General features: G+C 36.7%; 1 protein-coding gene across 7 annotated transcripts in view; it reads left to right on the top strand.

Moving 5' to 3' along the window:
• ATP9B (ATPase phospholipid transporting 9B (putative)) overlaps positions 1–22,622 on the top strand; it is a 170,136-nt gene that overhangs the window by 134,675 nt on the left and 12,839 nt on the right. For 6 of the 7 annotated variants that reach the window (XM_057424399.1, XM_057424397.1, XM_057424396.1 and 3 more), the window contains 7 exons: positions 2,591–2,703; positions 6,253–6,501; positions 15,551–15,712; positions 17,135–17,227; positions 18,377–18,460; positions 18,561–18,731; positions 21,568–21,666. In XM_057424399.1, the coding sequence (XP_057280382.1) occupies positions 2,591–2,703; positions 6,253–6,501; positions 15,551–15,712; positions 17,135–17,227; positions 18,377–18,460; positions 18,561–18,731; positions 21,568–21,666 (971 nt within the window). The remainder of the gene's footprint in view (positions 1–2,590; positions 2,704–6,252; positions 6,502–15,550; positions 15,713–17,134; positions 17,228–18,376; positions 18,461–18,560; positions 18,732–21,567; positions 21,667–22,622) is intronic. The other variant, XM_057424401.1, reaches the window with a different exon arrangement.

The following is a 22,622-nucleotide window of genomic DNA, read 5'->3' as shown; positions in this document are numbered from 1 at the left end:
TGTGTAATGGGTACAAGTGTGTTGGCAGCCTCTTTTCACATGCCATGGATGTTTCTTATTAATGTAGTCAATAAAAAGCTCATATAAGTAATGTTACAAGATGCAGGTATTGAATCAGGATTGCTGGAATGTTTATTTCCATTTCTTTACAAGACAGTTATTTTTCCTCACCCACTTTTCCCAAACCTCCTTCGTTGGCTCCTGATTGTTGTAAGATAGAAAACCCTATACTTTTCTGCTCAGAAACTTTATTTCTCTGCTTGCTGAGAGAGGCTGGGGGCACACAAGTAGATTTTCCATGTACCATTTCCTATGTACCCTTCCCTCACCAAGCATGATTTGGAAGTGGACTGATTTAGTGGTGTCAGAAGAAATAATCTTTCCATAGGATAATCTTAGGGCTTATTTTGTTTCCTGCTCAGTTTTCCCAAGCAGCAATTACAGAACTAGTGGGAAGCAGGTTTGGCAGTTGCCTGCTGTCTCAAGTTTTGAGTAGCATTTAGTTTCACAACTCCTGGGGAGTGTTTATTTTACTTCAAAGGCTTGGCAAAGCCAAGGACAGTGAAAAGGTATGAGCATGCCTGGAAAGTAAAGAAGGTGATGGAGATTTACTTGAAATTTCTTGCAATAAACATTACTGAACAAAGTAGTTGGGTTTTAATTTTGGTTGGGGGGGGGGGGGGGGGGGGGGGGTGTTTTGGGTTTTTTAGGGTTTTTTTTTTTTTTTTAGGGATGGGGATTTTAATCTCTCATGTTTCTTAGTGAAAACTTCCATGTTTCTCATGTGCAAACTGGAGATTGGATTTTCCTGTCTTATTACTAAAGTAAAAAATTTAATCAAGAAAATTGGCAAAAGGTCTCAATAAAAGTACAGCTTCTCAAGGCAGAAAAAGTAATTTCTCATATTTTTATATGATTACTATAAAACCAAAATTATCTTCTTATCCCTGGTGTAAACAAAAAATTTATTAATTGCTAATTCCAGAGATCAGGAACCTCATCTTCCTTGGCTGTTTTCCAGCCTTGGGAATATTCTAATTCGTATGTGATATTTGGTAATGTTACACATATTTTGTGGAGAATTTACGCATTTCACATTAACCTTATTTTAAATATTTTTTAATTAAAAAAATATTACTATAGAAAGAAAAAATCCTCAACATATAAGAAAAAGCAAATGGGAAATGTCATTTTCTAATGGTAGAGAGAGAATTTGGAGTAATCATCTAGTGCTGGTAATAGAGGAAGACACAGTTTGATGGTGCATTTTGATGGTATGACAGTTGAGATGAAGTGTCATTGTACAGATGTTACCAGGGAGTAGGAGTGGTAGACATCTCACGTATAAGTGAGAAAGACATGACACTTTTACAGCCCTTCTGTCTCTGAAGATCATCATTGATTCTAGCCATATTAGATGCACAAACTGGATGCTACTGGCCAAGCAGTTCAGTTTTCTGGGTAGTAATTATATCATATGTCATGCTTTTAGTGTTGTCTCATCCTGTGGCTTATTGTGTGTCTTGGCATACTGGGACAAAGACATGATATAAAAATAGTCTAGGTAAATAAAATTAATATAAAATGTTTTATTCTGCAATTTTAGTTATAAATAATTATCATATCTTCCATATTAAAAATATTGTGGAAGCTTCAAGAATGTCACTTTTGATAACATGTTATAATTTTTTATTTTATCATCAGATTTATGTACTGTAATCCAAACTGTGGTTAAATATAAGAATAGCTTTGTACTATATTAATTTCACTTTAGCACAGTAACTGTAGAAAAAAGTTTTAGGAAGGGCCATTTTCAGAATAATATTTTGTGAACTGAACACAGGAAGCTAGGCAGTAGTGACCTTTTTTTGCCTGATGTGCCCATCACAGAAGGCTGAAGCCTTCAATTAGAGCTTTTTCAAACCAGAGGATGTGACTACTTGGCAGACTTGGCTGCAAAATGTCAGCCTGTGACTGACACCCTGTAGTTTCTTACAAATGTGAAGTGAGCTCTGAAACCACTGATTTTGTTCATTCTGGCTTATTCCGGTTGGAGGTTAAATCTGTTAAATTTGGAAGTGATGTTAGCTCTTAATGACTTACTGTAGACAGCTTTAATTGTGCCTATTTGCCAGAATGTCTACCTTCATACACAAAGTGCAGAATCTCTGTATGAATTCTGGGGGGGGTGTTTTTTGGGTTGTTAGTTTTTGTTTGGTTGTTTGGGGGTGGGGGTGTTTTTTGCTTTTGTTTTTTTTCTCTTTAGATTTTCTGATACATGGTGCAAATTCTTGCACTGGCTTTTGAGTCGGGTCCATCCAGATACTGCATTTTCTATCTTCCATATGAAAAGTTTCTGTCGTTTTTCAAACTTGTATATTTAGTTGTGTTGACAGAATCGGCTTGAAGGTGAAACCAGTGATTTATTCCAGTATGACTAACCCTGATCGTTTTCCACAAACTTTCCTTTAATTTAACTGATTCTAACTCATGATTCATTCCTCCTTTCCAAAAGAAACATTTGGGTGGGTTTTTCTGTGGCCTTGTGGTATTTTCTGCTGCTTTGTGATATACTACTTCTTCATTACAGGAACACTTACACAGAATGAGATGATATTTAAGCGCCTGCACCTAGGTACTGTGTCCTATGGAACAGACACAATGGATGAAATACAGAGTCATATTATAAACTCTTATTCACAGGTATCTCATTTCATAAATAATTTACCTTTAATATTGAGATATTTCTTTTTTAACATCATTGAGGCACTGTTGTTACCGATTATGTCTAGGAATTTGAAATGCTATGAAAGTTCCTTCATTTGTAGGATAGATAGGATGAAAGGGAAAAATGTGAGACTGTACACAGTTTTCTCCTGATTCTGAACTTCCTTTTAATGCCCACTTAAAGGAGTTTACTTTTCTATTACCCATTAGCAGAAATCTGTTAACCTGTCTGTGCAGTGCAGTCTCTCCTGCCAAATCGTCTAAGAGTAAGCTATTCATTACTGAGACTACAAATTACAACTAAGTGTCCAGAACAAGATGAACAGTAATTATATCTTTGAAGATATTCATCAAGAATAGGCATTGAAGAGTGACATTAATTTTGTCTAACCAAAAGGTAGCAAAATAGTTGTCAAAATAAAATTTATAAAGGCATCTTTTAAAAATAGTGGGATTTGGGTTTGTTGTGTTTTTGTTGTTTTTTTTTTTGGGGGGGGTGTTAGTAAGATGATTACAAAATACATAAAACTGGAGGTAAAGGGAGGGAAATGGAAAACTCCATATTGCTGGAGAGCAAAATGTTCCTGTGCTATATGAGTGCTTGGTCTGGGAACTGTACAAAAGGATTGTGGTTCCCTGTCTGTCTGTGGATCAGTCATAGGATGAAGGGGGAAGATGGAATTCTGCAAGCATCACTTGCATTTCCCATGTGTAGACTGTTTGGGTGCTTTCTGCAAACTTTTCTGAGCACCTCATTCCACTCTGAGATTTGGAAGAATTTTTTGCTTTATTTTCTATTATTTGAAACAAGAAACAGAAAAAAGGAAACAAATGATCACTAATATTGCCATATGCTGTGTACAGTATGATAATAAACTTTTTTACATAAAAGTTCTTTTCCATAGCTAACTTGCGTACACAAACGTGACTGGCTGACCCAATTAAGTTTGTTGGCTGACCTCGTCTGTGTCCTCATTTTCTCTTGTAAAAGGATTGTAGGATAAACAATTGTTTTTAACCTTCTGTTATGCTCCTTCGAACTATGGCCCCCTTCTCATTTGCTTAAATAAAATTAAAAAGTAGCTGTTGGACACCACACTGGACTCAGTTACTATTATGTAGCTTTTGGGAAGAGCGACGGGAGAGAAAGCAGTGAATAAGCAATATATGTTAGAAGGTTTTAGTCTGCAGCTTCAATTTCTGTATTATTTTCCATCTAAACAGATCAACAAATCCACTTATTATCCAGTTTATTTGGATAAATCTATTTAAGCTGAATTCTTAGTAGATAACAGCCATGAATATTAACTAAGATTCAGTAATATCCCTTGGAAATGAGATATGGAGCTCTTTTACCTAAAGATCAGCAGTCAAAACTTGGTTCAGAATGGGTTACTGAAGGTAAATGCTGCCTGACAATGATAATAAAAATCACCCAAACATAGTTCAGTTGTAATGGGTTGTTTGTGTATTCACACTAACAACTGTAGCAATAAATGATATTAACTGACAGTCTTGAGCTGGCACACCTAGGCCTGACTTAGATGACTAAACGCCAGTCTTCTAGAGGAGGCATGTTCATTAGCACTGATTTCATATTTTGTGGTTAAATGTGCTATCTGAAAAGAATTGCGTGAACCCTGTAATTCTTACCAGTTTAAAACTTTTACTGTAAGTAAAAGTTTGCTGTAAAATTTAATGAGTGATACCTATGGTTAATTAAGGTTTTAGTAACTGTAACATATTTGGTACTGAAATTTTTAAAAGAAGTAAGAAATGTGAAGGGAGCTGCTTTTTTTTTTTTTCCCAATTGTGGGAACATGTTTGCTGTTAGTTAGGTGATGAAAAGAACTTTCTTGGAACTTCCTTCTTTTTCTTCTCAGCTCTATGTAATGCTTCTTGATGTTTAAATAATGCTTTAATTATGTGTGTGTTGGTAGCAACGCTTTGCAACAGAGAAATGAAGGAGTCTTGGTAACAAAACAAGCCACTATTAAACAATTGTTTCAATCTGAAAAAGTATGGTGAGGTTTTTATTTAATCTATGATAATAGAAGCTGCCAGTTAGCTAGGCAGTGGTTTCTGTGTGACATTGATTTTATCCCTTGTTTGTGTTCTGTTTTATTATTACAGTGGACCTACTAGACTATTGTCATCTTAATGTAACACACAAATCTATTATAACCTGATTATATTTCCCCACTGGAAGCATTTTGTGATAGAGGGCATAATCTTTAATGGAATTTGTGTGAAATTAAATTATACAAGCATCAATAAACATAACATAATTCAGAAGGAGTAAAATCAGCTTAATTTATTTGCAGCTGTAATGGCATCAACGTTAGCAGAATGCAAATGCAGAGGTTTAAAGCGGTAGCTGAGAAGCAGTGCCAGATGAGCAGAAAGTTAAACCCTTTATTAGACAACACTGTAATTTGATGGGCAGAATGTTCACGGTTCAGCAGATTGCAGTCAGGAGGAAAAAAGCGTGGTTTCTGAAGAGGTTTTCTGAGTTAACCTGGGTAACAGACGAGCCTTTGGTAGTACTACTGATATATTTAATGTGCTGGCTTTAAAAAAAAAGCAAACAAAAACCACAAAACCAAAACCTGCCAACCTTAATTTCAGCTCATTATAAACATAGTACTATCTTAGTGGTTATGCAACAGTAATGTGGTCTTCAAATCTGGGTAAAACTATTATTTTGCATTATTATTTTGTTAGATTACTGCATTCATGTAAGGGAAAAACAAATTTCAACCTGCAGCAAAAGCATACAAACTGCATTAGTTCACAAATAATACAGAAATCCTGAAGTTTATAAATTAGCAATATTTGTATTCTAATGACTCATTTATACTTAACAATGATATTTGCTTTTGTCCTTTTGTGCCATACCAATGTGATGATCTTTAAAAGAGATTTAGTTGAAGATTTAGAAGGCAAAGGTGTTTTTTTTTCAATTAAATGGCATTGGAGTTTCCAACCTCTGAATGTACACAGGTAACAAAGAGGCTAAACAGCTACAACAAAATACCACCCTTGCAATTTTGGTTTGGTATTTCCGAATTTCATTGAATTGGTTGCTGCTTAAATACTGCTTAAAAAACAATTCATAAAATGTGAAGGACATTAAAAAGACTGTTGATACAGATCACTGAAAAGGTAAATTCTGAAGTGAGGAAGCAGAGTTTTCTGCAGAATCCAGTCAGCCTCTTCATCCCTTTTACAGCATACTTGGTTTCATTTCACGTTTTTTAATTGACTGCACGCTCTGTTACTGATCTCTGACTACAAATGCAGTGTGATGGACCCGCAGTTATGTATCAGATCTGCAGAAAAGTAAATGAGGGATTTTTGTAAATCACAAACTAAAGTTAACAGTAGGTTATATAAATTAATAATTACTATCCTTATAATTTATCAACCTTTAAAGGGAATAAACATATATATATATATATATATTAATATTCATGTTTAGTTTCCATCATTGAACTTTGCTTCACTATTAATTGGGTCTTAAAGGTGCACTCTCAGAACAGTGGAAACAGTACGAGTTCAACACCATCTAGGAAACCTCAGTCATCTGCACCCAAAGTCCGCAAGAGTGTCAGCAGTCGGATACATGAAGCAGTGAAGGCCATTGCACTATGCCACAATGTGACCCCAGTATATGAATCCCGGGCTGGTGTGTCTGGAGAAACAGAATATGCTGAGGTGGATCAGGACTTCAGTGATGAAAATCGAACTTACCAGGCTTCCAGCCCTGATGAGGTTAGTATGCAAGGGTGAAAAAATTACTCATAAAAAACCCAGGATAAACTAAGTTAAAAGTGGCAGAACTGTGAAAGAAATGTTTTCAGGGCTGGGGTTTCTTTAAAATTAGCAGCAATCCAGTTTTATTTCCTCTACAGCTGTAGGAAAGATCTGATGTTTCTTTGTTATACAGAAGTGTTTTCAATTATTTGACTAAAAGGTCTGTGAAGTCAGTGCTTTGGGATCAATACTGTGTTGAGTATTGCAATTAAAGACACTAGATGTATTCTCAAAACATTAATTTCTGTAAATTTCTATAAATCATAGCATATGTATGCAAAAGGGAATATGAAACTGCTTTGAGTGATGGACAACCAGATAAATTAGCGAGAGACACTACCAGTTAGTAGAATTTATGTATTCTTAACAGGGTAAAAAAAAATAACCCAAACCTCAAATACTCCCGTAGCAAAGCTTTTGAGTTTCAGACCCTTAGCAGCTTCATAATCTTCATAATCATAGGATTCTGTGATTCAGGTTCAGTCAAAATTGCAACAAATTTCAACCCCCATTTCAATAAAAGCATGTATCTGACTACCATTGAAATCCAAATTTCAAACAAATCCCACTGCTTTCAGTGGATTTTAGTTATTGTTCAGAATAAACCTGTTTTGAGCCCTAAATTGATTGCTGAAAATTCAATCTGAAAAGATAAGGAAGCTAGGCAAAGCTCAAATTTCAAGATACTGCAAAGTACGCATAAATAATAATTTTTGCCCACTTTATAAAAACATGTATGCACTTGGTATAGTCAAATACAGAAATAGAGTACTTACAGTTTTGCCTCTGAAAGCAGGCTGAAGGGCAACTTCATTTTAAATAAATTCTAGCAGTGTCTGAAGCTTGGATGTGCTGTTGGTGGTGTAGCCACAGTAGCTTAGTCATATCAAAGCAAGGTTGTTGTAAGATGTGAAGAAGGGAGTGTATATCTGAAAGCCTGTATATTTTTCTAGTACAGAAGTCGATCTAATACAAGGTAATATTTCTTCCACAAACTTCGTCTGGCCACTGCATAGCGTATTATTCTTGGTATACATTTGGTTTACATGTCTAATAAATCACCACCTGTAGTACTAGCAAAACTTCAGCAATTCAAACCGTAATTGTTAAAAGGAACAAGTCTATAACAAGTATTTTTAGGAATGTAAGAAATAAAATTTCGTCTTCACATAGAACCAAACTAGCAGTCATGTGAATTTCAGATGCTATAAACACAGTTCATAGTGTCAAAGGCTTGTAGAATATAAAGAAGTGGCTGTTTTCTCAGTGATTAAAAAGTTTATTTCTAAAAAACTTTAGGCAAAACAGGACTCCTAGGTTTTTGGCTAAAATCAGTAATCCATAGTACTATATGTAGTGTTATATACTGTGAGTTGATCTGCATTATGAATTGAGAATGCAGGAAGTGCATTTGTTTATGCCAGAGATACCCTGTAAATATGGTTTGTTAGTGTTACTGTGTAGCATTTGACCTGTATTATGCACATGTGTACAGTTTTTCGTATGCACATATTTTCTTATTTCCTAAATATATCAGCGTAGCGAGCTAGTGAGATATTGCTAAATATAGTGAAAGACAGCATGAACAAGTACCAACGTATGCAGATATGATGGCAGCTATGGATTAAGTAAACATTCTGCTTTAACAGCCAAAGCTACTACTAAATCAGGTGAAGAGACGTGCAGTTGACAGAGACTATGTGAATTTTTTCTCCCATTTGCTCTTCTCTCCCTGTGGGTGTTTGTATATTCATTCAGTTGTTTGGAACCTGAAAATATTACCGTAAAGAGCAATTCTCCTCTCATATTTGCTAAAGGAAACAGCTGTAAGACTTGAGAGTTATGCAAGTGGTGTCCTGGGAAGACAGTAGGGAATTTGACCTTGGAAAGAGGAAAGGAAAGTTGATAAAGTGCTAAAAAGGCAGATCTGGGACTCAGGGTAGAAGTAGAAGAGAAAATCGGCAACAAAGAAACTGTTAGTGCTTCAAAGAAGAGAAAGTACAGGTATCCTTTTAATAATGAATTTATTTTTTACCATCTGGACTCATATATTTAAATTATATGGCAGTGAAATTAAAAGCTTACATTTTAGAAGAGAGAGCATTAAATTTCCTTTTGTTTCTCAAAGATAATGCTTGAAACACTAGAAAAATTACCGTATTGAACAAATATGCTTTAATATAATGAGAAATTGATGCTAAATGGAGTCCTATAAAAAGATGAAGCTACAAAAAAAAACTCATTTAAACAGCTTAAAAATTGCAGCATGACAGCAAAAAGCCTAAGAGTTGAAAGACTAGCAGGTCTTTATCATAATTTTTTAAAGAGTTCTATTGATGCAATGTTTGCAAATCACTGGAGCCTAAGGAAAATAATGTAAATGGTTCATTATTTAGCTTATTGAACTTTTCTGCAGTTAGGTTGACGGATGATGCCAATGTTTCCCAATCACCAAAGTACCATTTTAAAAGCATTTTTTATTGAATAAAGTGCTTTGAATATTGCACCCTGGAGCTTTATTTAGGGAAATGGTTCAATTGATGTTTTCTGTTTAACCTCAGCACTGACCTATCACAACATATTTGGTTAATAAGCAACATTATCATTTAATAGACTTAACCAGTTTTATGCATTGTACTTCCTCAGTGTTACAACTCTGTTCTCTTAGATTTTGTTTATGGATCTGGCTTGATTGTGGTCTTTTGAAAGAAGATGTTATTTGCAGTTGTCTGTTGGATTATATGGTATTGCATGATATTGTCATAGGATGTAAAGAGCAGAGAACAATATGTAAGTGTAGACTATTCTCCCATGTAGGAAGGTATAAGAACCAGTTTAGTAATACGTTGACACGCTGTACACTTAATGAATTTATTCAAAGAATTCATTTGAAATTCTTCACATCTGTGTGTGTATGTGTTCATCCATATACAGATGAAACATAACTATAACAAAGTATGCTCATTCAGGAGTAGGTACGTACATTCATCATAGAAGATGTATTTTTCTACTGTTAGAGTAACCTGAGATAAGTAACTGATTTTGTATTCATAATAGGAACCCTACTTATGCCAGGCTCTTTGTTTCTTATGATAAGTGATCAATATTTCATTTTCTCTGAAAGAGTGGAAAGTTTCATTTGTCTGTCACTTGTCCTCTACAGCTGTAGCATAGCAAACAATAAACATCCATTGAGAACACACTAAAAAAAATAAATCAAAGCAGCTCCTACTTGGCCATCATACGTGTGGGTCCAGCTCATCTGTAGAAAGCCAGCTACCTTAATGTAATGAACAATCATAAAAGGATATAAACTAAGTAGGTAAAGCGATGGAGTTCAAAGGTTACAGACCCAAGCAATCCAGGGGCATGGTATGAACAGGAGCCTTTGAAGACCTTTGCTCCCCATGGTCAGAAAAGGTTGATCATTCATGATTTTTAATGACTGCTTACTCTCATAAACCAGTCATTTATTGGTTATGCTTTGTCCTGCACTGTTATATTCTCAAGCATTTCTAATGCCAGGATTTTGACTGTTTAAATGCTACCTTGAAGTGTGGTCAGTTGTTTAATTCCAACTTTTCTGTCCATAGACAACAGAGTTGCTAAAATTAATTACAAAGATACAAACCCAGTCCTTTAAAAACAGACAGGGAAATGATATACCCTTAGTGAAGCAGCTTTTGTGTTTACAAAAGTCAAGCTGTAATGTATGAGACATGTTGTATTGTTTAATTCATTTTATTGTGTGTGCTTATTGAAGCAAGACTAATTGTGTTGTTTCGTCAATGTATTGTGAAAAGCAAATCACTCAGTAGCATAAAACCATCACTTTCATGTCCTTCGAGACCCACAGAGAATAACTACTCCATAGCTTGACTTGAATATTGATCGGCAGTTTTTTCACATGATCAAGCTGTATTTTTAAGTTAATAATTTTATTTTAGTTATGAAGTTTTTAGATGAAAAGTGATAGACTGCAAGTGATAGTTATCAAACCAGTGTTTATAAATACAAACAAAGCAGTGCTGATCGGAAGCATTATGTGAGATGTTGCACAATCCAAACAGAAACCATTGGGGACACTCAGGCAGTGGTGAGCAAGAAATCTCACTGCTTCTTTCCTGTTTCCAAACCAATAGCTTTAACTTCAAAATACCACACATATAACCTCTGTATACCTTACAAGGCAACCTGGTTTTGAAAATAGATGCTGATGTCTGAAGTGAAGATGTTCTTAAATACTCTGAAATAAATGTAGGTTGGTACAGGAGAATTCTTCTGTGCAGCAAAATTAGCTTACAGAAGTTTCACCCCTAGTCCTTCTTTTTCATCCTACAAATTGCTCCCTCATACATGCCGAAACCTTTGAAGTCTTTCAGTTTAAGTGGTCATGTTCATATCATAGCCTCAGAAAAGCTGTCAGCACAACTGGTGGGGAACTCCCAAACTCTGGGATGGGATGGAAAAGAGCTGCTGACACCAGCAGCGAGGCGGTGGATCTCTTTCTTAAACTGATGCCTTAGCTTGAAAGGAAATATTGTATGTTGAAAGTAACAGTTGGTCCCAGAATTCAGAGGAAGTGGTAGTAGCATGATGTTTTGTATGTTCCAGTCCTGACTGATGTAGCATCTGAAAGAAGCAAGAACAACCTAGGGCACTTTTTTTTTTTGTCTTCTGCCAAGCAGGAACAGCCTTTTAGGATTGATCCAGTAACTGAAGGTGTTCAGGAATCAGAAATGTGTTTCAAATACCTCAGTTTGAGGATTTAAAAACCTATGTGCTGAAAAGCAAGGCGAGTTTCATATTTTTTCAAATGACTATATCAGGTTTTCTTTAACTGGGACATCTTCATACTGTCATGCTCTCAAGATGACAGGTTACTAGAGGTACTTATATTTTCCACAGTGCAAAGAGACTCTGGTGTTGCAATTCCCCAAACTGAAAATCAGTAAGGTAGTTAGGAGATAAGTGATATTTCCTGTTGGTCCAGAGGAAGCTAAGGAATATGTTAATCCGAGAGGGAATGAGAATGACCTTCCATGCGCAAATTACTCAACCTCACAAGGAAAGATCAAGAGAATTCAGAGATGGGCTTTGAGTTGGGCTGTGTAAGGAACAGTCCTCAATGTACTGATTGAATGGCCTAAAGCCATCTAACACCACTGCAGAGAAAAGCAGACTCCTGTTATTTGATAGGGCAGGCAGGTACTTAACTCCTTCATCCTCAAAGTAAATATACTGCTGTTCCTTTAAATGCTTTCTATGGACAATATGTTGCATCTTACATGTTGGCCTTAATTTTGTCTATTGATTCTTGTGCTTAGATATTTGTAGCATTTTCTGCCACATAATTATTTTAATTGGGGTTATTAAATGGGACTCACAGGCTAATAGAACTTATTGTAGAAAAGATTTTTTTTTTTCCTTAAAAAATAATGTTGACACCACAGTTGGAAAAAAATCATTTTGAATGTAATTAGTTAATGATAAAATTAAATATACAAAGGGTTTTGCGGCCTGTCACAAACCTTGTGGGGTTTTTTAATTGTTGATTAGCATTTATTTTAGGCTAAAGTCAGTCTAATGTTTTAATTGAATATAAAGTTTTGAATCCACAACAGGAATGAGGAAGGGGCTTGGATTTTCTGCAGTGCTTGGTAGAGAGTTTATGAAGTCCTTAACTGTTCATTTTCCTGACTCTAGTAGGCTTAGGTTTTGTGACTGATAAAATAGGTAACTGTCAAACTTGTAGTTCATGGAATTTTAAGGTAACAGGCTAAAAAACTTAAACTCTGCTTGTTTTGATTTAGTTCCATAAATGAACATTTCTAAACAAATGGGATGATGATGTCTCCAAAGCATGGAATTAGAGCTGTCATGGTCTGTAACAAGCTTCCTCTCTTCACGCCCCTCTCAACATGCACATGTTCTTCAGGCACCTGAGCTAGACACACCATTCTGGTCAGAGAAGCTACTCGCACCTCATGAGCTGGTACTGTTATATTGTGGGTCGCACAGTTACTCCATGAGTTGGGAGAATTTCTGTATGAAGGCTATGAATTTCACTTTGAATTTCAATCTGTGCTGTGCTAATTGAAGAGTTTGATATTTGTGACCGTGAGCTATGGAACCTCTGGGGGTCGGGTGGCCTCTAGTGGAGAGACACTGTTGACATAGGCAACCAGAGCTCAACAGTGGGCGTGTAGTAAGTATAAAAGCACCTGAAAGGTTTTTGGTGAGAAGCTCTAAGTAAGGGGGGTTGAGAAACCCTTTGTAGCCTTTGTCAGATCTGTTACATTTTCATTTCATAATGGAATTATTTTCTACCTTAATTCCTAATTTGGAACTTGCTGCTTCCAAAGAAGAGAGGCAGGTAGCTGGCTTTACCCTTTGGATTTCTACTGAGGAGGAAGACCACTCGCAAGTTAGAAACTACTGAAGCTTTCTTTGACTTCACTTGTGTTACCTGTCCTGGAAACACTACACAGCTAGTGGGTTGAGGTGCATACCTGTGTCACAGTAGTGGGAGGACCCTACAGTTAGTGATACACCTCTGTCTCCCAGGCAGCCAGTTTCCGTAAAAGGATGACTTGGTGATAAACCAGGCAAGACCTGCAAAATATCCAAATAAGTCCCTAATAAAAAAGAAAAAAATAATCCCTAGATTTGGGAAATTGACAAAATTCATCTATGCATGTTAGGGAATTAATAGTTATCACCAAATGAATATTATAATTAGAATGTTGGGGGGGGGGGTATGCAGAATGGTAGCATCACCAGCACATACTTTTGTGCCTCTCCAACCTTTGATTGCTTTATCCAATTCCGTGCAATATGTCAGGCTTTATAAAAGCCACAGCTGCCGTTTTTATTTGGCATTCTAGGGTTTCTTGATGTATGCACACTATATTGCAAGATCATATTAATATAAAGTTTTAGAAACATGTTGAAGAGAATATACTTATCAAGGGGAAACCTCAAGCAGAGAGGCTTGCCTAAGAATCCTTTTTCTGCACTCTGTATAGCCAGTCTTTCAGTGTATATTTATTAAGAGTTATTAAATTTCCATGCCATTTGTGAAATTTTTTTTTTTTTAATTTGTATATTCTAAAAAGCTTAAGATATTTAAAGGAGTCTGGCTGTGGTGTTTGGGATGCTGTTGGGGTCTAGCTGCTGTGATTCATTCTGAATTCTGAGAGTCAAATTTAATGTTTTGCTCTGGAGTTTGTTTAGCTGCATTTTAGGCATCTGTTTGACTCTTGAGCCTTATTGACTATCTCTACTATAGTATTTGCACTGATCAATTAGAAAAAAAAAAATGTGCAGTTTCATGTAGGTTGGGTATAAGAATCAGAAATGAGTGTGCTGTAAAATGCTAATTGAAATGGTAGGCGAAGCCAAGCGTAAACAAAATAATAAACAGATGTGAGCCACCAAATATAGAACACTTAGTCCTAGCTGCAAAGGGACACAAATGAGATGATAGGGTATTAGTAGAAAGATGCATTTTACAGGTCAGACTGTAATAGTAACCTTTCACTGTGAAAATTAAAAATTAACCTTGGGAGTAGTGAATCATTTGCAGCCTATATGGTACTTCTGTTGAGAGAAAAAAAATATTTCTGAGACTTCCTGTGATTTTTGAGATTTTCAGATAGTGCTTTTCAGAGTGTGTTCTTGTCTTTTCTGTAACTGCGTCTCGCTGTGTTTTCATTTGGTGGTGCTTACACTGATGGTAGGTACAACTAGGGTTTCTTAGAGTTCACACAAACTTATTTACTTGCTTTGGGTGAAATTCTTAGTGAGCATTAGTCATCATGTTTGTTGAACTTAATCTAGGGATTTTGCTACTTGCATGTCTTATCAGACTGCTTGAGTTTTATATTTTTTATCATGCCCAAGATTAACAGCAGAGGCAGGTTTCATAAAAATCAAGTGAACTTCATGACAATTTCCTTTCTAGTCATTTTGAAATGTGGTTTCCAATAATGATTAGCATTTGCAAAATAAAAATAGAATTGTGGAGAAGAATACTTCTGTCAGAAAATTCCCATTCACATATGGAATATGGCTTGTATATGATTAACATTAAAGCAGTTTTTCCTAAATACTGATTTTTCAAGGGAATAAACTACACAACAGTGGTGATAGAAAAATACCTTGTGTGTTATTTAAAGCATAGAAGAAAGTAGAAGCTAGAGATCATGAACTTTAGAGCAGCAATATTAAAAAAAATAGGCAAATCTCTAATGCATGCAATTAAGATGCCATGTCATGATAGCTAATGATGACTTTTGTATACTCCAGCATTTTGAGGTTTGTAAAAAGGACTTTTGCAAGTGTCTGTGGGATGCGGTATTGGAAGCTTGGTTTCCGTCTCATTTGATATGCCCAGAACTTCAATTATATTATTTTTTGAAACATAAGTAATGAAATTATGAAACTGATCAAAGTAAACTAGAAATAAGATCCTTTTCTTATTTATATACTTCCTATTGCAGTGTCCCAACATCCATGTAATTGTAGCTCTAATAAAATGTTTTATATGGGAATATTCCCAAAATCTTTTACTAACATAGCAGCATCATTGTTACAGAAACTGTATTCTGATTTTGCATAATTTCTACAGGATGATGTCCTTTTTTTATATTGGTGAATATCTGTTTGGTTTTCTTATTAGGACTGTTATTTCTGAGCAATATAGTCTAAGTAATTTGCAGGAATAAGTTCAAATAAGGTTTTCCATTCTTCATAAGAATTTTTGTAAGCTTTCTGAAGGAAAGTGCTTATCTGATGCATTAAGATTTTGTTCTCAGACTACTGCTATTCACTTTTTTTTTTCCTCTAGATTCTTGGAAGAGTTTAGACTTTTACCCTAGCAACAGTTGTTTGGCTTTAGCCTGATTTATAGAACAGTATAATAGACCTTCTGAAACATGACCTATAATAGACACTGAAACATGTCTCTCATTTGGTTTTGTTTTTTCTTTTCCCCTTCCTCTAGGTAGCACTGGTGCAGTGGACAGAGAGTGTGGGTCTCACTCTGGTTAGCAGGGATTTGACCTCAATGCAGCTGAAGACCCCTGGTGGATACATTCTGACATACTATATTCTGCAGATCTTCCCCTTCACTTCTGAGAGCAAGCGCATGGGGATCATAGTTAGGGTAATTTTGGGGGTCTCCTGGGTGTTGGGTTTTATGTCTCAAAAAATATTTTTACTGAATGTTTACTTTTATGAAATTTAATAGAAAGTTAATACTTAAGAAAATGCATTTCATAAGATTTTCAAATGAAAAGTGTACCTTTTGTATGGGTACACATGAAATACTAGGCAAGTAATTGTACAAAAATCAGGCAAATCTCATGTTGCAGAGATTCTTTCTCATGAGAACATGTTAATTTCACTACTTTATGCTTAGCCTCTAATTCTGCATGTTGCCTTTAGCCTTTGTTTTTCTTTTTCCATTTGTTTCTTTCATACAAGATATGTTGCTTCTTCAAGAAATAAATTAATGGCTGAATTTTTTTTACAGTAGTAGTTAGCATGTTTCTATACTGCTAGTGCTGCTGCTTTTCCAGACCCAGTGTTGATACCTGAACTGTCATGGATGCACAGCACAACCCCAGGGTCTAAGATTTATGAGATACATGCTTAGTTGTCTCCTAGATGTCCAGTTGGGAGCATAGTAACAATCATTAAAACCTCACATGAAAGGAAGCCACAACACCATGCTAAAAGTAAGGTTTAAACCTCTATGGATGTTAAGCCATCCACACTACATACTTCTATGTTCTCCCTACCTAAAATCTGAGAATGTAGCAGAACAGCTTCAGACAGCATTGTTAGATGGTTAGTTCAGTGCCAAGTCCCACTTAAATAGGTGTCAAATTCATCCCATTTTTCGTTTGCCCTTTACGACAAGCCAGGCATGCCATCAGCCTTAGGCAAGTATGTTTCAGGTCTGGAGAGACCTTGGCAAGTCTGTATTTCTTTAGGTGATGATAGCACTAAGAGCTTGTCTTAACAGTGACATGCTCATAGATACTTTAAGAAGCTTGCAGATCAGACTAATCCATTCCTTCAGTGACAAACTATAACTCATATATATTTCTGATTTCTGTTATATTTGCCTGCCTGTAAATTCTCTGAATGTACCATGAGTGTTTCATCATTAAAACATCTGTAACAGGCATTTACAATTAAAAATTTACAAATAATTTAGTGTATTTCAAAGATAACAGGGTAAACTTTCTGTTGTGAGTAGTTATAAGGGTCATAACAGTGATATTCTAAAATTCAGACTGGCAGTTTAGGTATGCTGAGAATCTGTTAGTCACATTGACATCACTTAGAAGCAATCCTCTTATATGAGAAAGTGGGGAACATGCATTTCAGTGAAATCAGAGATGTCACTGGAAGTAGTATCATCAGGTAATAAAACTTATCCACCTCTTGGCAAGGTACTACTTCTTTTATAAATCATCCATTGACTACTTCAAAAGACAATTAGGTTATCGGTAGGTAATTATTTTAACTGTATAAACAGGTGTTTTTTTCCCATTCTGTTTCTCTTGTAAAATTCTAGGATGAATCATCAGGAGAAATTACATTTTACATGAAGGGTGCAGATGTTGCAATGTCCACTATTGTACAGTACAATGATTGGTTAGAAGAAGAGGTAAGAAACAAAATCAAAATTTATAAGAATTAAGATTCTGTAAAAACTAAAATTTAAAGTCAAAAGATCAGGAATTATTGGATTAGTTTAAAAGAGAACCTGAGCCAGTGCCGTAGTGGGTTTTGAAGTTGTTACATATATCCTGAATGGATTTTAAGTGATTAGAATTATTTCCAAATCTTAAGTAACCCACAGGAAAAGCAGAGCCGGGAGTCACAGCAGAGCACATTCCTACTTAAAACAAGGAAAGTTGTTTTTCATTGACTGACCTTTCACATAAAACCTGATTACTTCTGAGAAGTGTTCTGCTATAAACCTGTTTATCCTGAAGTGCCCTTGTTTTATCAAATTCTACAGTGAGGTATGATTATGAAATATGAAGTACAATAAGGTTTGCAGCCAAATTGAAATAGGGTTTTTTGCCACATTTATTAAGCTTAACATAAAATAGCTAGTGACTGAATTTCAAAGCTGATTGATATTTTTCACTGTGTGGCTCTAGGAGGTACCAGCAATCATCTTATTTTGACCCTACACACAGACAATATGTTAATACAATGATTACACCATGTATGTTCATAATGGTATTGGCAATATGAATCAATATCTGCTGCAGGGCAGTTTGATTTATTCAGGGACACGAATAAATTAAGCTCCCTTGAGACCTAGCAAAATGTCATAAAAATTACTTTTGGCGATAATGATGCACAATTAATTGTAAAATACTTATTTAATTTATTTAGCTTTATGAGGTCAAATCAATAAGTGTTTTGCCCTGGACAGCCCTATTTTTCATTAAGACATGCTATCCCATGGTTATTTTTTAATGTCTAGATATCTTTCGCATAAGAGGTATGTTCAGTGGAAAAATAAAATGTAGCTCTATTACATGGCTCAAAAGTAGCCTTTATTTCTTTTAAAGCTTCAGCCTAGAATAGAGTTTCTTTAAGCTAGGGGAGGAAATCTAGATTGGCTTACCAGTCATTTGGGAGACCTGAAGTATAATTGCTTTTTATCCTGTTTGTGTCTTCTCCAGAATAGCCTCAGTCTGAAAAGTTATGGTACAGATATCTCCTGTTAGCATATAATATAAAACATGTACATGTGGTTGAATGTTTGCATAACTGTTCTGTGGTTTGTTCCACTCAGTGTGGTAATATGGCACGAGAAGGACTGCGTACACTGGTTGTTGCCAAAAAATCACTGACTGAAGAACAGTATCAAGATTTTGAGGTATGACCAGACAGAGTGATCTTCTGCTTCACCATATTTAGTTACTTTAAGGGGAGCATGCCTGAGGAGCAAACTCTTAGGTGATTTTGTGTTTGTGCAGAGTCGATACAACCAAGCAAAGTTAAGCATACATGATAGAAACCTGAAGGTTGCTGCTGTTGTAGAGAGTTTGGAGCGAGAAATGGAACTGCTGTGTCTCACTGGAGTAGAAGATCAGCTGCAAGCAGATGTTAGACCAACTCTAGAGATGCTAAGAAATGCTGGAATAAAGGTACTAAACACATACTGCTGACATAACAGGTCATCACTTAGTAACTTTTTTTTAGCAAGACATGAATTATACTTGTCTATATTCAGGTTCATTCAAAGTAAAGAGTATCATAGAATCACAGAACAGTTTGAGTCAGAGGTGACCTTAAAGCTCATCTAGTTCCACCCCCCTGACATGGGCAGACACCTCCCAGTAGATCAGGTCGCTCAAAGCCCTGTCCAGACTAACCTTGAACAGTTCCAGGGATGAGGCATTGTCCTGGGTTCAGCAGTAGCAGTCATGTTTTTTTTTTTTTCCTTTGTGTTAACTGGTGCAGTGCTGTGTTTTGACTTCTAGTTTTAGAACAGTGTTGGTGAAGCCGATGTTTTCGGTTGTTGCTAAGTGATGTTTACCCTGACCAAGGACTCTGTGAGGCTCATGCTCTGCCAGGGAGGAGGGGAGGCTGTGAGGAATCAGAGAAGGGGCGCCTGACCCGGGCTAGCCAGGGAGGTATTCCATACCACAGCACGTCATGCCCGGGGTGGGGGGTAACTGGGAGTTACCCGGAAGGACAGGGGCTTCCGGGTGGAACTCGCTTTCTTGGCCGGTGGTATCGTATTCTCTTCTCTTGTTATTTTCCCTTATCATTGTTTTAGCTGATAGTAGCGGTGGTGATTTGTTGCTGGACTGTTCTTGTCTCAACCCGTAGGAGTTGCACTCTCTCGATCCTCCTCCCCGTTCCTCCGGGAGCGGGGAAGGGGAGAGCCCCGGTGCAGGGGGGGGGGAGACGGACACGGACCTTGATTGTTGTCAGCTCGGCACCACTCACTGTGAGTGAGTGAACAAGTTACCTGACTGGGTTTAAACCACGACAGTTATCCACAGCTTCTCTGGCAAACTGTTCCAATGTCTCACCACCCTTAAAGAATTTCTCTGTTGAGGATTCATGGGTTAGAATTAGTGGGCAGACCAGTATGGCAGACCAGTATTCATTATGGTGAATGTCTGCTGCAGGTGGCCTGATCAAGAAGTAGTAGAAGAGGCCTTCTGGAAGAAGGCTCACATTTGCACATGCTAGTTCTTGTGCTGAACTTTAACCACCCCAATATCTCCTGGAAGAGAAACACAAGAGGGCACAAGCAAACTAGAATTTTGGAGTGCAATGACAATAATCTCCTGGTACAGGAGCTGACAGGGGGAGATGCTCTGCTGGTCTTCATACTAACAAACGAGGAGGAATTGGTCAAGGATGCGAAAGTTGTTTGAGGGAACGGCCTTGGCCATCCCCAGTAGTTACAAGAGGGTCAAGTTCAGAAGGCTCAGGAGGATCATATTAGTGTCTATAAATACCTGAAGGGAGGCTGCAGAGAGGACAGAGCAAGGCTGTTTTCAGTGGTGCACAGTGAAAGCACAAGAGGCAGTGGATGGAAACCTTAATGAACATTTTTTCACTGTGTGTTCAAACATTGGAGCAGGTCTCCCAGAGAGTTTGTGGAGTCTCTGTCCTTGGAAGTGTTCAGAACTGATTCAGCATGGTCCTGAGCACCCTGCTGTAGTCAACCCTGTTTTGAGCAGGGGAGTTGGACTAGATAATCTCCAGAGGCCCCTTCCCATGTCTACTGTATTGTTATTCTGTTTTTAATTAATCCCTGTTCCCCAAAGGCTTTCAGATGAATTAGCTTGTAATGCAGTGGTGTGCACAATTAGAAAAATATATGTATGGATTGAAGCCTTATGATTACATCTAATTTCTTGTAGTAGAGTGAGACTAGTGCAAAGTACTTCATATGTACTTCATATACAATATTTTCTTGATTGCTCTTGATATTTCTTCTGTACGTGGTCACTTCTGACTAAATTAAGTTCATCCTGCTAAAAATAGGTATAGAACACTGACAATTTTTAGGTTGTTGTTTTGGTTTGGGATTTTTAATGATTAGTTCTAGGATTTCAAAGCATTAGAACTGTTCTGGCTTTAATTACAGCTAACGTTATAGTAGGCTGGAAACATGGTAGTAGCTGTTGCTAGGTCATAAAATTATACATTACTCATTTACTGATGAGAAAATATGAATCTTGTCCATTCGTTGACCCACATGAACACTAATGAAGAAGATCTTGCCTGAGGTGTATAGGTAAAAAGGGAGACAGAGGCTTACAGTGTAATAAAATTGTGACTGTAGACTTAGTAACTATCGAGTAATAACTTCTGCAGGTAAAGTACTTTTTCCTGTGTGGTGTATTCAATTTGGTCTACGGGTAATGGTATTTCATCAGATGTACCTTCAACTTTCTTGGTGTTAAGGGACTGAGGGGAGAGAGCACCATCTCACTTCAAGAGCAGATGGACCCTCAACCTTATTCTTTCATGGTTTCATCCCACTTTTGCATTGTCAGTGGGCAGGATCTCTTTGGAGTGCTGGGGATGTAGCTCTTCCTCTAGGATATGCTGTCTCATTGCTTGGCTGCTGCTTTTTGATAGATTCTCACTAGGGTCACAGGCTGTTGTGTTGCATCAATTTGCTAACAAATGTCTTTCTCTTGTAGTAGTGTGCAACCTCTTTTGACCAAAGTAGTGTCAGGGCCTTAGGGAGGGAAAGGCTTTTATGCTCTCCCCGCTTTTCAGCTATGCCAGTGTGTTTCCCCACAATTTCACCTTGTCTTCATCTAAACTGAGACATTGGTCTTTGTGAGAAGGGTAGGGGAACGGAACTGCCTCAAGTGCATTATTGCAGTAAAAACTGCTATTAATCTAATCCCAAAAGGTACCAGAAAAAGGTTGGAGATAGATGTCATTTAGATTTGGAGAACAGGTGCATTAATATCCAGTGGAGTAAACTTTCACATTATTTTGCAGATATGGATGTTAACAGGAGATAAACTGGAGACAGCAACTTGCATTGCAAAAAGTTCTCACTTAGTGTCTAGGACTCAAGATGTTCACATTTTCAGACCCGTAAGTATAGCTCCAACTTGTTTGTTGGTTCATCAAAGGACAGCTAATAGCAATGTTGCTTTATTTGATTACGAGTTGGCTGCTTGTTGAAAATCGATGGGTTATTGTATTGAGTGTCCTAATAATGGTCAAGACAGTAGTACTTAGGTTGTTATTTAAGGATGTAGATTACAAAGCATTGCTTCTAGAGTGCTTGTGTCTAGATATGCCAATACGCTACAGAAACATTTGTAGCCTTGTTTGAGTGACCCAGGTTCATCATACATTTTATAATCTTCACTTGGAAAATGGACATAGTAAGGTACCTCTGCATAATGATGGAGAGGGAATCTATGTGAGGTGCTGAGCCAGTAGGAAAGACTGTCTGGGAATTTAGAGCATGTGAATGGGGTTTTTGCTTGTTTGAGAGTTTTCATTAATAGAACACTTTAGACTCGGGCAGAATTAATCCTGAATTCAGCTGGGGTGCCAACATCCTCTCTATAGATAGAGTTGAAATCAGTAAGAAAAAAAATGATTTTTTTTTTTTTTCAGTATCATTATATATACTTGCATTATTTTTAACAGCCTGTTCAAGACAGTTGTTAGGAAGGTAAACCGAATATCTTTTTCTGTACATTTTGGTTGTAGTTGTATAGCATCAACTTTATTGATGCCAAACAAAAATAGATTTTCCAGACTTTGATTGATGCCATGTGATCAGACATAATATGTCTGTGTTTGTTCTAAATGAACTACCTACACAAATAATTATATGAATATAATTTACATGTAAATGTAATTTCTTCTGAAGCATCAGAATGGCAAATTGGGCCCTGCAGACTACTATTTGCAATTAAATTATTAATGTTTCTGATAAAACTTCAGATCAATTTTTGTTGACCTTTCCATGTTGTAACACCACAAATTAAGTCTTCCTGAACAAAATCTATTTAGTTGAGTCAGATTTTTATTTT

The sequence above is a fragment of the Pezoporus wallicus genome, unplaced genomic scaffold (genome assembly GCF_028554395.1).
Source record: "Pezoporus wallicus isolate ANWC-B61680 ecotype Strahan unplaced genomic scaffold, APGP_CSIRO_Pwel_v1 contig_5485, whole genome shotgun sequence".
NCBI lineage: Eukaryota > Metazoa > Chordata > Aves > Psittaciformes > Psittacidae > Pezoporus > Pezoporus wallicus.
Note: the sequence above shows the minus strand (reverse complement) of the source record. Positions and strands in the feature narration are given on the sequence as shown.